The 13,607-nt window shown below is 41.1% G+C and overlaps 1 protein-coding gene across 7 annotated transcripts in view; it reads right to left on the bottom strand.

The window, feature by feature from the left end:
- Nucleotides 1-13,607, bottom strand: part of nek1 (NIMA-related kinase 1) — a 162,909-nt gene that overhangs the window by 31,014 nt on the left and 118,288 nt on the right. For all 7 annotated transcript variants that reach the window (XM_043703496.1, XM_043703514.1, XM_043703532.1 and 4 more), the window contains 5 exons: nt 12,502-12,616; nt 11,457-11,554; nt 10,291-10,508; nt 8,587-8,738; nt 2,949-3,193 (listed from right to left, as the gene is read on the bottom strand). In XM_043703496.1, coding sequence (XP_043559431.1) covers nt 2,949-3,193; nt 8,587-8,738; nt 10,291-10,508; nt 11,457-11,554; nt 12,502-12,616 — 828 coding nt within the window. The remainder of the gene's footprint in view (nt 1-2,948; nt 3,194-8,586; nt 8,739-10,290; nt 10,509-11,456; nt 11,555-12,501; nt 12,617-13,607) is intronic.

Here is a 13,607-nt window from a genome sequence, read left to right as displayed (position 1 = left end):
GCTAAATGTCTTCAAGGCAGAAATTGATAAATTCTTGATGTCACAAGGAATTAAGGGCTACAGGGAGAATGCGGATAAGTGGAGTTGAAATGCCCATCAGCCATGATTGAATGGCGGAGTGGACTCGATGGGCCGAATGGCCTTACTTCCACTCCTATGTCTTATGGTCTTATGGAAATATATTACCTTTCTTTCACTGTTGTTACAATATGGGGTAAACTCTCCTACTTAATTTAAAACCACTCACAGAAAATATTTATCTCATGAAATAATCTGCAAAAATTAGAGTGGCCAACTATGTAAAGTAAAAATTAACAACTTTATTTCTTAAGTATAACAGAGAATAATTAACTAATTACTATTTACAACTCCTTCCTCTAACTTATCTTTTACCTTCCCTTCTATAATACTAGTCCGATAAAACTTCCAATTAAAATTTACAAAACAATACTATCTCAAAACCATGCAGCTGTAGGTTCCTGTCTTCAGATCTTTCGGTGTCTTCTTTCTGCTTGTTAAGAATTTCTGTCACAGGTTACTGATCAAAAAGGGACTTTTAAGGGAACTTCTTTTCCAAGCAGTCTGTTACATGCTAGGACTTGGCAGTTCTCCTCTCAACTGTTCAATTCCCTCCTCCCAGTCTTATATCCCAGAGCATCGGATTGTGTCACTGGCTTATTGTCAATATACTCAATTCAAACTTGATTGGAAATTAGTTTTTTTTTCAGTGTATAATTTAAACTGATTGGCCAAATTCAAACTTGTTTTGTCTCCAGGCAATTAACTAATCGAGTTGTTCGACCCAGTGTTACATTGTTGCCTTATTGCCTTGCTGCTGCGTCCAGTGGTTCTGCTGCTTTTAACTCTCTTAAAAAGGTACACTCACATCTTCAAAACATTAACTGGGTCAAATTCCTGGAATTCCCTGCCTAACAGCATTGTCAGTCTATTTACTGTACATGGACTGCAGCGATTCAAGAAGGCAGCTCACTATCACTTTGTCAAGGGCAACTATGGACAGGCAATAAATACCCAGACAGCCGTGTGAATTAAAGTGAATTAAAAATAAACTTATTTCTACAAAGCATCGGGGATTGTTGTATCTTCCCTTATTGCCACCATTTGAACAATTGCATGGTGATGCCAATGTTTCCACTCCTTATCTCTGGAGAACAGTTCCAATAATTATCCGAATGAATCTATGAAAGTAAACCTTACTCTGGTACAAGGTGGATATTTCCATTTCCTCTGGCACCAGTCTGTTTAATTATATGATACCAGACATTCAGAAGATAATTGTTGTAGATTATTCTGCAGTTTCAAAATGTTTAACATTTCTTTTAAAAAAAAACTCAGCACTGTTGACAATTCATGAACAAAAATGCAGTATCACAGGGGATGCTCTAATGTTCTTGGAACCTGGGTTTGAATTCCACAACAGCAGATGGTGGGATTTTAATTCCAGACTTCTGAATTCAAAGTCTAATGATGACCATTAAACCACTCAATTGCTGTAAAAAGCCATTGGGTTTATCAACATCCTTTAGGTGAGGAAACTGCCATCTTGACCTTGTCTCACCTACATTTGACTCCAGACCCAAAGCAAAGCAAATAACTTAACTGCTCTCTGAAATGGCTGTACAAGCCATTCACTTTTATAATCTGCTAGAATGCATAAAAAGCAAATGAAATTGGTGGACTACCTGGCATCAACTAAGGCACTGGAATGACAACAGCAAACACCGTCTTGCTGACCTTGTAAAGTACTCCTTAGTTTCATCTGCAGGCTGGTGTCAAAATGGGGACAGCTGTCTCACAGACTAGTCAAGCAACAGCTTGACATAGTCATACCTTACACATGATGCAGACACAATCACCATCCCTGGTCCTGTGTCAATGGTAGAACAGACCCAGCAGAGGTGATGGCATAGTGGTATATATTATATACATCCTTGGCTACACAGGGTGTAACCAGGAATGATGACGGTGTCTGCACCCTGCACTGTGAAGTCCTAAACACTGACTCCGGACCCTATGAATTCCCATAGTTGAAAAACGTGGCACTGGAAAAGCACAGCAGGTCAGACAGCATCAGAGGAGCAGGAGTGTCGACATTTCAGGCATAAGCCGTTCATCAGGAATGTGGAAGGGGAGCCTACCTTCCCACCAGCCCCAGGTTTATCTGTCAGCCCCCTCCCCTACTACATGAAGAAGTGCTTACGCTTGAAATGTCAACTCTCCTGCTTCTCGGATGCTGCCTGACCTGCTGTGCTTTTCCAGCACTATGCTTTTCGACTCTGACTCTGCAGCATCTGCAGTCCTCACTTTCTCTTATGAATTCTCATGTCAAACATGGGCAAGAATTAACCCTGGTTGAAAGTATTTCTAATAAAAATCTCCAAGTTACAATATTAATCTTCAAACTCAGCATAAATAATGCATTGCTGTATGTAATGAATTTTCCTGTAATAACACGTTCAATATCTATGTGCACATGGTGAGAATTACAGAAAAAGTGATTCGATGCATGCAGCATAACATGTCAGATCCTCAAATCTCATGGAATAATTTTCCATACAACTAACAGTTGTAATAACAAAGAGAAATTGTTACGAAACGTCCCAGAGGTAATGGAAATAGACCAGAATGATAAATTAGGAGAAAGTGAGGACCACCATTCCTGATGAAGGGCTGATGTCCAAAACATCAATTCTCCTGCTCCTCAGATGCTGCCTGTCCTGCTGCGCTTTTCCAGCGAAACACTCGATCCAGAATGATAAATTATTTGATATGAACAATCACTTGTCCTAATTAAAATTGATAACCATCATCTTGTCAATCACGAGATCCAGCGAAATAAATCATCAGCAATAGCCTTTTGATATCTAAAACAGCACTCTCAATCTCTAGATGACAGTGTAATTTATTAAGAATATAGGAAAAACAACCTGAATGCCACTCTTCATGAATTGCACTTTGGTCACTGCTGCTTGCTGGATTTTCATCATCTTCCCCCTCTGCTCCATTCACTGACGATTCCGCATTATAAACACTTTCTTCAGGAGGACTTGAATTGGAAGCTACCTCCTCCTCCTCCTCCTCACTGAACTCTTCACTGGGCTGCTCCTGCAACAGACGCTCCATCGATTCCTGAAGCTCCTGTAGGTCATCTGCATCGCCTTCTCCAAATATACTGGAACACACAAATCATTAAGTGACTGCTTTCCTTTGTGATCACAGTTAACTTTGATTATCTACTCTTCATCCTCAGCCTCTGACATTGTCCCACTGAAGGTTGAGGAATAGCATGTCCTCTTTTGATTAGACCTGATCATCTCAAAATGGAGTACAATGACTGGGGAATTTCTTAAACAACTGCTGGGCAGTAAGTCTACTGTACACTTTTATATCCCCTCTAAACCCAATGTTTTGTTGTTGCACCTATCCATCATTTGCCTTAATCATTTCCAGGATTATGTGGTCTAGAAATTAATCAATCACTCCTGCCCTTTAGCTTGTAAGGGAACTTTCCTTTTGATCATTCTTATCTGTGTCGGTGTGTGTGTGCGCGTGTCGGTGTGTGTGTGCGCGCGTGTCGGTGTGGGTGCGCGCGTGTCGGGGTGGGTGCGCGCGTGTCGGGGTGTGCGCGTGTCGGGGTGTGCGCGTGTCGGTGCGCGTGTCGGTGCGTGTGTGTGTGTGTGTGGGTCGGTGTGTGTGTGTGTTGTGTGTGTGTGTGTGTGGTGTGTGTGGCGGGGGAGGGGGGTGGGGGTAGTTGGTGTGCGGGGAGAAAGATGCAAATATGATTCCACTATTTAAAAAGGAGATGGATGGAACAACTCTTTGGAACTGTAGACAAGGTGGCTAAACATCACTGGTAGGAAAGACAAAGGAACCACTCAATGCCGTGATTGAAAAACATCGAGAAACCAATAAGCAGTCAGCAAGGATTGCAAAAGGGTAAAAAAACATGCTTGACCAATCTTTATGAATTATCAGAAAATTAACAGCGAGCAGATAATGGTCATGTAGGAGATGGAACATATTTGGATTTTCAAAAGCCCTTTGATTAGTTAACACACAGTACACTCAAGACTAAAGTTACAGCATATGAAGTCAAGGAACAGATTGTAGAATGAATTGCGAGCTAGTTAGAAAACGGAACTTGGAGGTTAAACAGAATGGATTAGATCAGCACAAGGTGGGAACTGGTGAATTCGTGGGCTGATTCTTTTCATTTTCATTCATGGATTGAGAATTGTGATGATGCTGCTCCTTTAACAAGGTTAGTTGTCCTTGCTTTTTTTTTTCCCACAAAGTCATAAAGACACAGGGTCTGAAATGTCTGGGGTTTCAAGTTTAAAACAAACACTTGTACATTGAAAAGGGGAGCGGCCAATTCTCCCAGCTCAGCTTTTCTCTGGTTTGGTTTTGGCAGGCAGTCAGTGATGAAGCTGCTGGACCCAAAGAAGCAGGTCCACGTGATCCTCTCTCTCTCGGACATCTCTCCTGTAAGATACTGTTGGATTTTACCTTTTTTGGAAAGGGGTGTTTATGGGGATTGTTGCATCATTAAGTTGGGATAGTCTGTTCACTTTTCTGATAGGTGAAGTTATTCTGAATTCTGTTCTCTTTTGTGTTTTACTGTAAATAAATTCTGATTTGTTTAAACTAAGTGGTTGGGCCAGCTATGTCGCTCCTGGAACATCTGCATTACACCTGCCTAAAACAACTAGCAAAGTTAGGGTCTGGACTACCTTCTTGAAATGTTGAGGGGGTCTGGCTTGGTCCATAACAGAATGTTGTCAGCTGGACCATCATTTATTACCCATCCCCAATTGCTCTCGAGATAGTAGAGGTAAGCTCTCTTCTTGAACTGCTATAAACCATGCATTGCAGGTACATGTACAGTTCTGAGGGGGAGACAGTTCCAGGATTTTGACCAGTAAGAATGAAGGAATGGCAATCTAGTTCCAAGTTGGGATAGAAGTGCAGCATGGTGGGGAACATGCAGGTAGTGGCATGCCCATGCAGTTGTTACCCACATCATTCCAGGTGGTATAGCTTGTGGGTTTGGAAGGTGCTGTTGAAGGAGCTTGAGAGGAGTTGTTGGTGTTCACCTTCGACACTAGTGGAGGAAATGAATGTCCAAGTTGTCATGTGGTGCCAATCAAGCGGGTTCCTTTGTCCTGGGATGGTGCTGATTATGTCAACTGTTGTTCATAGTTTACATTAAACAATTTACAGGGGATAACAAACTAGAGGGTGAATATAAAGGAGGAAGTAATGAAAAAACAAAACTAGATTTAAGAATTGCAAAATAGGCCTGAATGTCACAAAATTGTTCAAATATAGGAGGCCATTTAGGTCATAGTGTCTATACCAGCTCTCCAAATGGAAGTCACATCTAGTGCCACTCTGTCTTTTCATGTCACCCTGCACATTAAAAAAGCAATCTAATTCCAAATTTAACCTAAGCAACATAGAATCTATATGGAAAAGAGGAGCAATAGGAGTCTAAGGTAGATATTCACAAATTACAGAAAGGTTAATAAAGCCATGAGAGAAACAGATCCCATCATTTAACATGCTTTAACGAGGGAGAAAATTGTAAAATACAAAAGGTCATGTGGAATTTTGATTAGATGACACTTTAGATGTGTGAAATCCCGAATTTCATTTTTTGAAAAGGATACATAAGTAATCCAGAAGATGGAAAGGAAGTTCACAAGGTTCATAGCAAAATGAAAAGGGAGAATACATAGTAGGAAAAGCTGACAGGCTGGAACACACTTCTTACAAAAGAGAAAGCTGGCCTCATTGAGGTCTTGAAAATTTGGAAAGGAATCCGAGAGATGTACCAAGAATGCTTGCAATTATGGGAGGGAACCAAAACTACAGGTCATAAAACGTGAGGTAGATGCTAACAAATAAAATAGGGAATGATGGAGAAACTATTTCTTTTAAACTCTGATTTGAATACAAATCATGCAGCACAGGCAAGCAACAGAAGTGGGGAAGCTAGATAAGTGGGAAAAGGGAAAGGAGGGATGTACTGATAGAAGGAGATGAAGCGAGGCAGGTGGAGGCTCACATGGAGCATAAGCATATACCATTCGGGTTCAATGACTTTACAGCACAGAAATAAATCAATATAATTTGGACATCACACACCAACAGCTGTTGCACATGGCAGTGTCATACAGACGGAGTACAATAAGTAGAAATCAAAACAGATTTGTTCCATCTAGCCTCTTTGAGTCATGATCCAATGTAGCTTTGGGTAAAATCTAAAGGATTAAAATATTGATTGATGTATTGTTGTCACATGTACCATGATACAGTGAAAAGTGTTGATTAGCATGCTATACAGGCAGGTTGTACCAATACAAAGGGCATCAGGGAAACCGAACAGAGTGCAGAACACAGTGGCATGGCTCGCTGAGAGAGTGAGAGCGATCAGAACTGACATTTGAAGGGCCATTCAAAAATCTGATAAGAGCAGGAACAAGCTGTTCTTGAATCTGTTTGTATGTGTATTGAAAAACATTTACATCTTCTGCCCAAAAGGAAGAGGGTGGGAGAGACTATAACCAGGGTGGGAGGGTCTTTGATTTTGTAGGTTGCTTTCCTGAGGCAGCAGGAAATATCGATGGAGTTAGTGGATAGGAGCCTGGTTTGTGTGATGAACTGGGTTGTGTTCACAACTCACTGTAGTTTCTTGTGGTCATACCACGCTATGATGCATCCAGATAGGATGCTTTCCATAGTCCATCTATAAAAATTAGTACAAGCCCTTGTAGATATGCTAAATTTCCTTAGCATCCTGGAAGGAAGTAGAGAGAATGTTTGCTTTCTTGACCATTGCGTGGATCAGGACAGATTGTTGGCGATTGTCACTCCCAGTAACTTGATGCCCTCCACCCCACTTCCTGAAGCCAATGATCAGCTCGTTTGTTTTGCCTACATCAATAGAGAGATTTTTGTTTTTACACCATCTCTTTCCCTTATCTTGTGTCGTTTGAAATTTAACCTATAATGGTGATGTCATCAGCACACAGTTGGGGTAGAATTTGGCCACAGAGTCGTGAGTGTAGAAGGAATACACTAGGAGGCAGAGTACGTAGCCCCATGGACAACGTGTTGAGGATTATGCTGGAGAAGGTGTTGTCGCCTATTCTTACTGATTGCAGTCTATGGGTTAGGAACCAAGGATCCAATTACAGATGGGGAACCAGATTCTAGATCTCGGAATTCAGAGAGAGATGAGTTTGTTTGGAAATATGTTGTTGAAGGTGGAACTATAGTCAATAAGTATGAACCTGACATAAATATGCTTGTTATCCAGTTGTTCCAGGGATGAATGTAGGGCCAGGGAAATGACGTCTGCTGTGGACGTGTTGTACCTGTAGGCGAATTGCAAGTGATCAAGGCAATTGGGGAGGCTGGAGCAGATGTTAGCCATGATTAACCTCTTGAAGCATTTCATAATTATGGAGGTCAGAGCCAGGAAGAGGTTAAAGATGTCTGCGAATACTCCTGCTGGATGGTCAGAGCAGGATCTGAGTGCACAGCTGGGGACTCCATCCTGGCCAGTCATTTTTCATGGTTCACTCTCAAGGCCAATCTAAAGTCTGCAACAGTGATTGTGGGTACAGGTGAATCAGAGGCTGTTGGGACAGGAGGCATTGTTTCACTGACCTTCTGTTCAAAGTGTGCTTGGAATACATTGAGCTTGTCGTTAGGTAGGGATGGACTGTTGCCCTCAATTCTGCTTGACTTTGCTTTATAACCAATGATGTAATATAATCCTTGCCACTAACAACAGGTGGCCATGTGGTTGGTCTGGACCTCAGGCTTAGATTAGCATTGCCTCTTAGGATCTTTGATAGCCTTATGATGGTTGTACTTGGATTTCCTGTGTATACCAGATATGCCGGATTTGAATGCCTTAAACCTAGACTTCAATAGAAAGTGGATATCCTGGTTCATCCATGGTTTCAGGATGGGGAACATTTAGATTACCTCCTTTGGCACGCATTTACTAATGCAGTCTGTGACAGTGATGGCATTTTCATTGAGGTTGGCCGCTGACTTTTTGAATATGGACTAGTCCACTGACTCTAAGCAGTTTCATAGAAGCCCTTTTGTTACCGGAGACCAATACTGCATTACTTTCTGTACAGGGTCCTCATGCATCAATTTCTGCTTGTAAGCTGGAAACAGCAACAGAGTTCAGTGATCTGATTTTCTAAAACGTGGACAGGGGAATGGAACAGAGGGCATCTTTGATGGTTGTATAGCAATGGTCAGACATTTTGGATCTCTGGTGTGACAGGAGATGGGATGGTATTTTGGTATTGAAGCATCTCAAGAACTAAGAAAGCGATTGGCACAGTCGAGAATGAACACAGGATCCAACAGCTGCCTTCATTATTACATTAAAACATATGCACAAATATTGTTTGTCAGACTTACATTAAATATTAAAGGTGTGGGACCTTCCCTCAAAAACTCCATTAAACGTATTAAATAAAGAAATCATCTAGAATGCACTGAAAACAACAATTGAAATAATTGCAAACATACGTGTCTGAATCAGAGTGGTACTCATCCTTGTTGGGCTCATCTTCTATTTCATCTAGTTCAAGATTATCCTCAGGAGCATCAGATGCATTAAGATCATCAACGTACGTCTTAAACATTTTGTTGAGGTCAGGGAGTGAACAGGTCCTTAGCATCTGCAATGAGAAAATCTACACTAAAAACTAAGGAAAAACAGTGGCATTGAAGGCAGTCGAGAGAGGGTTCACTAAGCTGATACCAAGTATGGAGGTACTGTCTTATGAGGAGAGGTTGAGTACATTGGAAAATCAAAGAATGAAACTGTGACCTTAGTGAAAGATACAAGATTCTTCATGGACTTGACAGGGTAGATGCAGAAAGGCTGTTTCTCCTTGTGGGACAGCATTATCTCAGAGTAAGGAATCATCCATTTAAGACTGATATCTAGCGGAATTTCTTCTGAGGATAATGAATCAGTGGAATTCTTTGTAGCTCAGGGGTGTCAAGGCTGGGTCATTAAGTATATTTAAAGCTGAGACAGACAGATTTTTAATCAGTAAGGAATCAAGGATTCTAGGGAAAAGACAGAAAAGTGGAATTGACAATTATCAGATCATCCATGATCTCAATGAATGGCTGAGCAGACTTGATGGGCTGAATGGCCGATTTCTGCTCAGACACCTTGTGGTCATTGTGGTGCATTACATCTCAGAAACGGAGGATGATGTTCACACAGAGCTGCAAGACAAAGGCTGCAGGGATTCAATGTTTGTAGCTTTTCAGCAGGCTTCCCTTCAGTCTGTCAGTGCCTAACCACTGGATAACATATGTGGACACTGATCACCATTAGCAAAAGCAACTGACATTGCTCAAGGGTCCCTGGTTTGTTACCTACTCTGAAAAGGCATTACCAAAACTAGAGAGCTAAATCACTGATCACATTCACGCTACATTCATGTCTTTGATACTGGTGTTCTCCGGTTTCCAGTTTGGTGTCATTTGTCAATTCAGATCTTATTTTCTGACTCAGTGCCATGAAAACAGAGCCAGTCACAGTCGGTCACCGATCTCTGCAGTAACGAATTATGTGAACCCGATGCTTTCCTGTTTTTTTCAGTTTTGAACCCACCCTGTGTGCCTGACTCATACGACATACCTTCTCACCTTGTGCATCTGTTGCTTTTGTGTTACAATACCAAAAGCTGTACAGAAATTGAAAATATCACATCCACAAGAATTTCCCTCATCAACAAAGTTCATAACTCCTCTCAAAACTATTTTGGCTTCTTCTAACCAAACAGCGTCTTTTCTTTTGAAACATAACTAAGAGAGCAAAACAATAGCCTACTCGGATGAACAATCCAGCCATCCATGCTAGTTCGCTCAAGGTGCAGATTCACAGTTGAAATTTAAATCAAGTTAGTATAAAATCTGGGAAGTCACAGGAAACGATCATTGATCACCATAGAATTGTATCTGGTTCACTGATGTGTTTCACATCTGCCAGTCTGATCTGATCTGGCTGATAGGTGACTTCAGAGTTGCAGCAACATATCTGCCTCTTAATTACCCTCTGAAATGTCCTATTAAGCCACTCAGTTCAAAGGCATTTTGGGATGGGCAACAAAAACTGGCTTTTAGCAGTATTCCTGCATCTACTGATTCCCTGAAGGACGTGATCACTACCTCTGCATTGGGTACTGTGAACACAACAAAGTGCTTGCATACCTTTGGGTTGTTTGCATCAAACAATCCAGTTGACAGCCCAATTAAGAGAGAATGTTTGTCTTTGAAATTTGCTGGTGATAATGACCAAAACAATGGCCTGGGGCCTGGTGACTCTTCCTGTGAGGATTCCCTTGACAACATAGCTGCTGCTCTGTCCTGTGGGCATGGCATCTTCTGGAAAAGAGGTTCACTTTCTCGGATTTCACTCCTGCAACATTCTATTTGATAAAGAAAATGGTTTAAGTACAATTTGCTGTGGATTAAAATATGTGTTTTTAGTAAAAATGAAATTAACTATTCAGACATGGAAACTGTGCGTGTCACTTATAGTTTTGGCCATTTATATATTTTCATTCCCATGGCAGAATCTGATCCTGAATTGAAAAGTATTTGTATACAAGACAGCATTGATTTGACAAAGCGTTGCATAAATAACACAACAGAAAGGGTTCCGAAAAGATTTACAAGGATGTTGTCAGGGTTGGACGATTTGAACTATTGGGAAAGGCTGAACAGGCTGGGCTGTTTTCCCTGGGGCGTCAGAGGCTGAGGGGTGACCTTAGAGGTTTACAAAATTATGAGGGGCATGGATAACGTAAAGATGTCAAAGTCTTTTCCCTGGGGTCAAGGAGTCCAGAACTAGAGGGCATAGGTTTAGGGTGAGAGGGGAAAGATATAAAAGAGACCTACGGGGCAACTTTTTCACGCAGAGGGTGGTATGTGTATGGAATGAGCTGCCAGAGGAAGTGGTGGAGGCTGGTAAAATTGCAACATTTAAGAGGCATTTGGATGGGTATATGAATAGGAAGGGTTTGGAGGGATATGGGCTGGGTGCTGGCAGGTGGGACTAGATTGGGTTGGGATATCTGATCAGCATGGACGGGTTGGACCGAAGGGTCTGTTTCCATGCTGTACATCTCCATAACTCTGACTATGAGAATCCAAAAATTAAAAGACTACTCAGGATATTTAGCTATGTTAAAACAAAACAAATTTTACTTTCAGTCCAATTTCTGCCTCATTGCTCGGAATACAATAAAAAAGGACTCTGGAGTTGAAGGCAGAAAACCATTTCCATTGGGTAACATATTGAAAATGGAAGTTTCTCCATTTTTAGGAGATAAAGGAAATTGATCAAGTTAAAAACAAAAACACTTGGCACTGACCAGCATCCACTTTGCTGTCTGGCACTTCACTGTATTTGTTGGTTTTGAGCACATCCTCCTCTGTCTTTTCTGCCTGAGCAACAGCACCATCTAGTGATCTGGGTAAACACAATAAAACAAGACTCAGTCTGCAAAATGTGCTCATGAGCAATATCAACAAGCATACAAGACAAAACACACAAGACAAACCTAAGAAACACAGAGTCCTCACTTGCAAAATCACTACAAACTCTCAATTAGGATTTGGTGGAGTTGGTGTTGAACTGGGGTGGACAGAGTTTAAAAAAGAATCACACAACACCAGGTTATAGTCATAGTCAATCAGGTTTATTGAGAAGCACTAGCTTTCATCAGAAGGTGCAGCGCTCCAAAAGCAAGTGCTTCCAACTAAACCTGTCGGACTATAACCTGGTGCTGTGTGATTTTTAACTCACGATTAAGATTCTGTCTCCAGCTAACTGAATTGTTTTGAAACATGCAGCAGCACAAATTAATTTTTGTATGCATGGTGATAGTTACAGAATTTACAGTACAATACTTCCTCGGAAAATATACTTGATTCAGTGCCAGATCTGCATGTACCAATGTACTGTAAAGGGATCACTGGCAACAGTATCTTTATCATCAAGAATTGAGTTTCACCTCAAGTAATAACTACTTTCAGTATGTGGCCAAATAGGCCAAGATTTAAAGCAAATTTCTATTTGCTTTTTACTTAGAAAGTTTAACAACTGATGAAAGAAGTTTTCAGAACAGTAAAATCTTTCAGCAGACAGGATCCCTTCCATGATGGATTAAGAAATGCACAAATTGTCCACAGTAGGCAAGCCTTGATCCTACACACCTATATTACAAGTGACTATACTTCCAAATTACTTAATTGGCTGCAGAGTGTCTTGGGGCATATTTGGGTTATGAAATAACTAAATAAATATAAATCTGTGTATTTTCACAGTACTACACTGAACATGTAAATTAAGGCAACAATGGCACAATTAAAACATTTACAACAATACCCAACAGAAAGCCTGTTCAGTCCATTCACCTTTTTGTATCACTTTCTTTTTCCCAGGCACCAAATATAATGGGGGCCACAGACATTTTATCTTTACTTATTGGTTCTCCTTCTTCTAGTGCCTCAGTTTCCAAGTCCTCTGGCTCTGAAGGGAACACAGAAACGTTTGGTGAACTAATAACTAAAGTCTGAATTGTTTCATTACGTGCTCTTTGGGAAAAGACAAGCTCATGGCTTTATCAATGCTATCTCCTCACACACCAATAAAAAGTGATTACCCAATTGTGACACATACATACATAAATACACACACACACACACACACACTTTTAGGGCTCCCTAATATATTTGGAAATTGTTTAATAGTCATAAAATTAAATATATTACGTATAGCATGTCAAATATATTCCAGAAATAATAAACACGCAAGACTGCCTTAGTTTGATCTTCTAACAAATGTCAATGCAGCATCACAATTCAGTAAAAAATTTAAGTGTGGCAAACAAATTTGCATTTCCCCAGCTTTGACAAAACCTTGTAACCACTTATACAAAGGTTAGACTACAGTTACTATATATACTGATGAGAGATGAAAGGCAAAAAGTTCAAAAATAGTGTTCAAACACCACACTGTTGCATTCAGATATACAGAGGAATCTCAATTATCCGAATACCAATTATCCGAAAATTGGATGATTATCCAAAGGAGATCGAGGTCCCGATAGGAACATTACATCAAAGACATGTTTCCAACATCGCATCTATTGTTAATAGTGATTAAACAAGCAACGTCTCCAAATAACTGACATCCCACCCTCTCTCTCTCTCCCCACACTTTCCCTGGAGTTCTACAGAGGGGTGTACCCTCAACCCCCTCCCCCGCTTTCCCAGATAATCTCTCCAACATGGTCCTGTAAAGGGCAAACGTGGAACCTGTCAAAAAGGTGCAGTAAAAAGTGGTGATGTGGCTGTGCGTGCACGCACACATTCTATTTGGAGACTGACCACACAAAGAAAGCAGCAGCAGCCTTGTTGGTGTCCAGTCCGGCTGCCCCAGAGAGGGTGCGCGGGCGGTGTTGGGTGTGGATGGGGGTGCGGGTGTGAGATGGAGCTGGACTGGGTTGGGGGGGGCGTAA

The sequence above is a fragment of the Chiloscyllium plagiosum genome, chromosome 2 (genome assembly GCF_004010195.1).
Source record: "Chiloscyllium plagiosum isolate BGI_BamShark_2017 chromosome 2, ASM401019v2, whole genome shotgun sequence".
In the NCBI taxonomy this organism is placed as follows: Eukaryota; Metazoa; Chordata; class Chondrichthyes; order Orectolobiformes; family Hemiscylliidae; genus Chiloscyllium; species Chiloscyllium plagiosum.
Note: the sequence above shows the minus strand (reverse complement) of the source record. Positions and strands in the feature narration are given on the sequence as shown.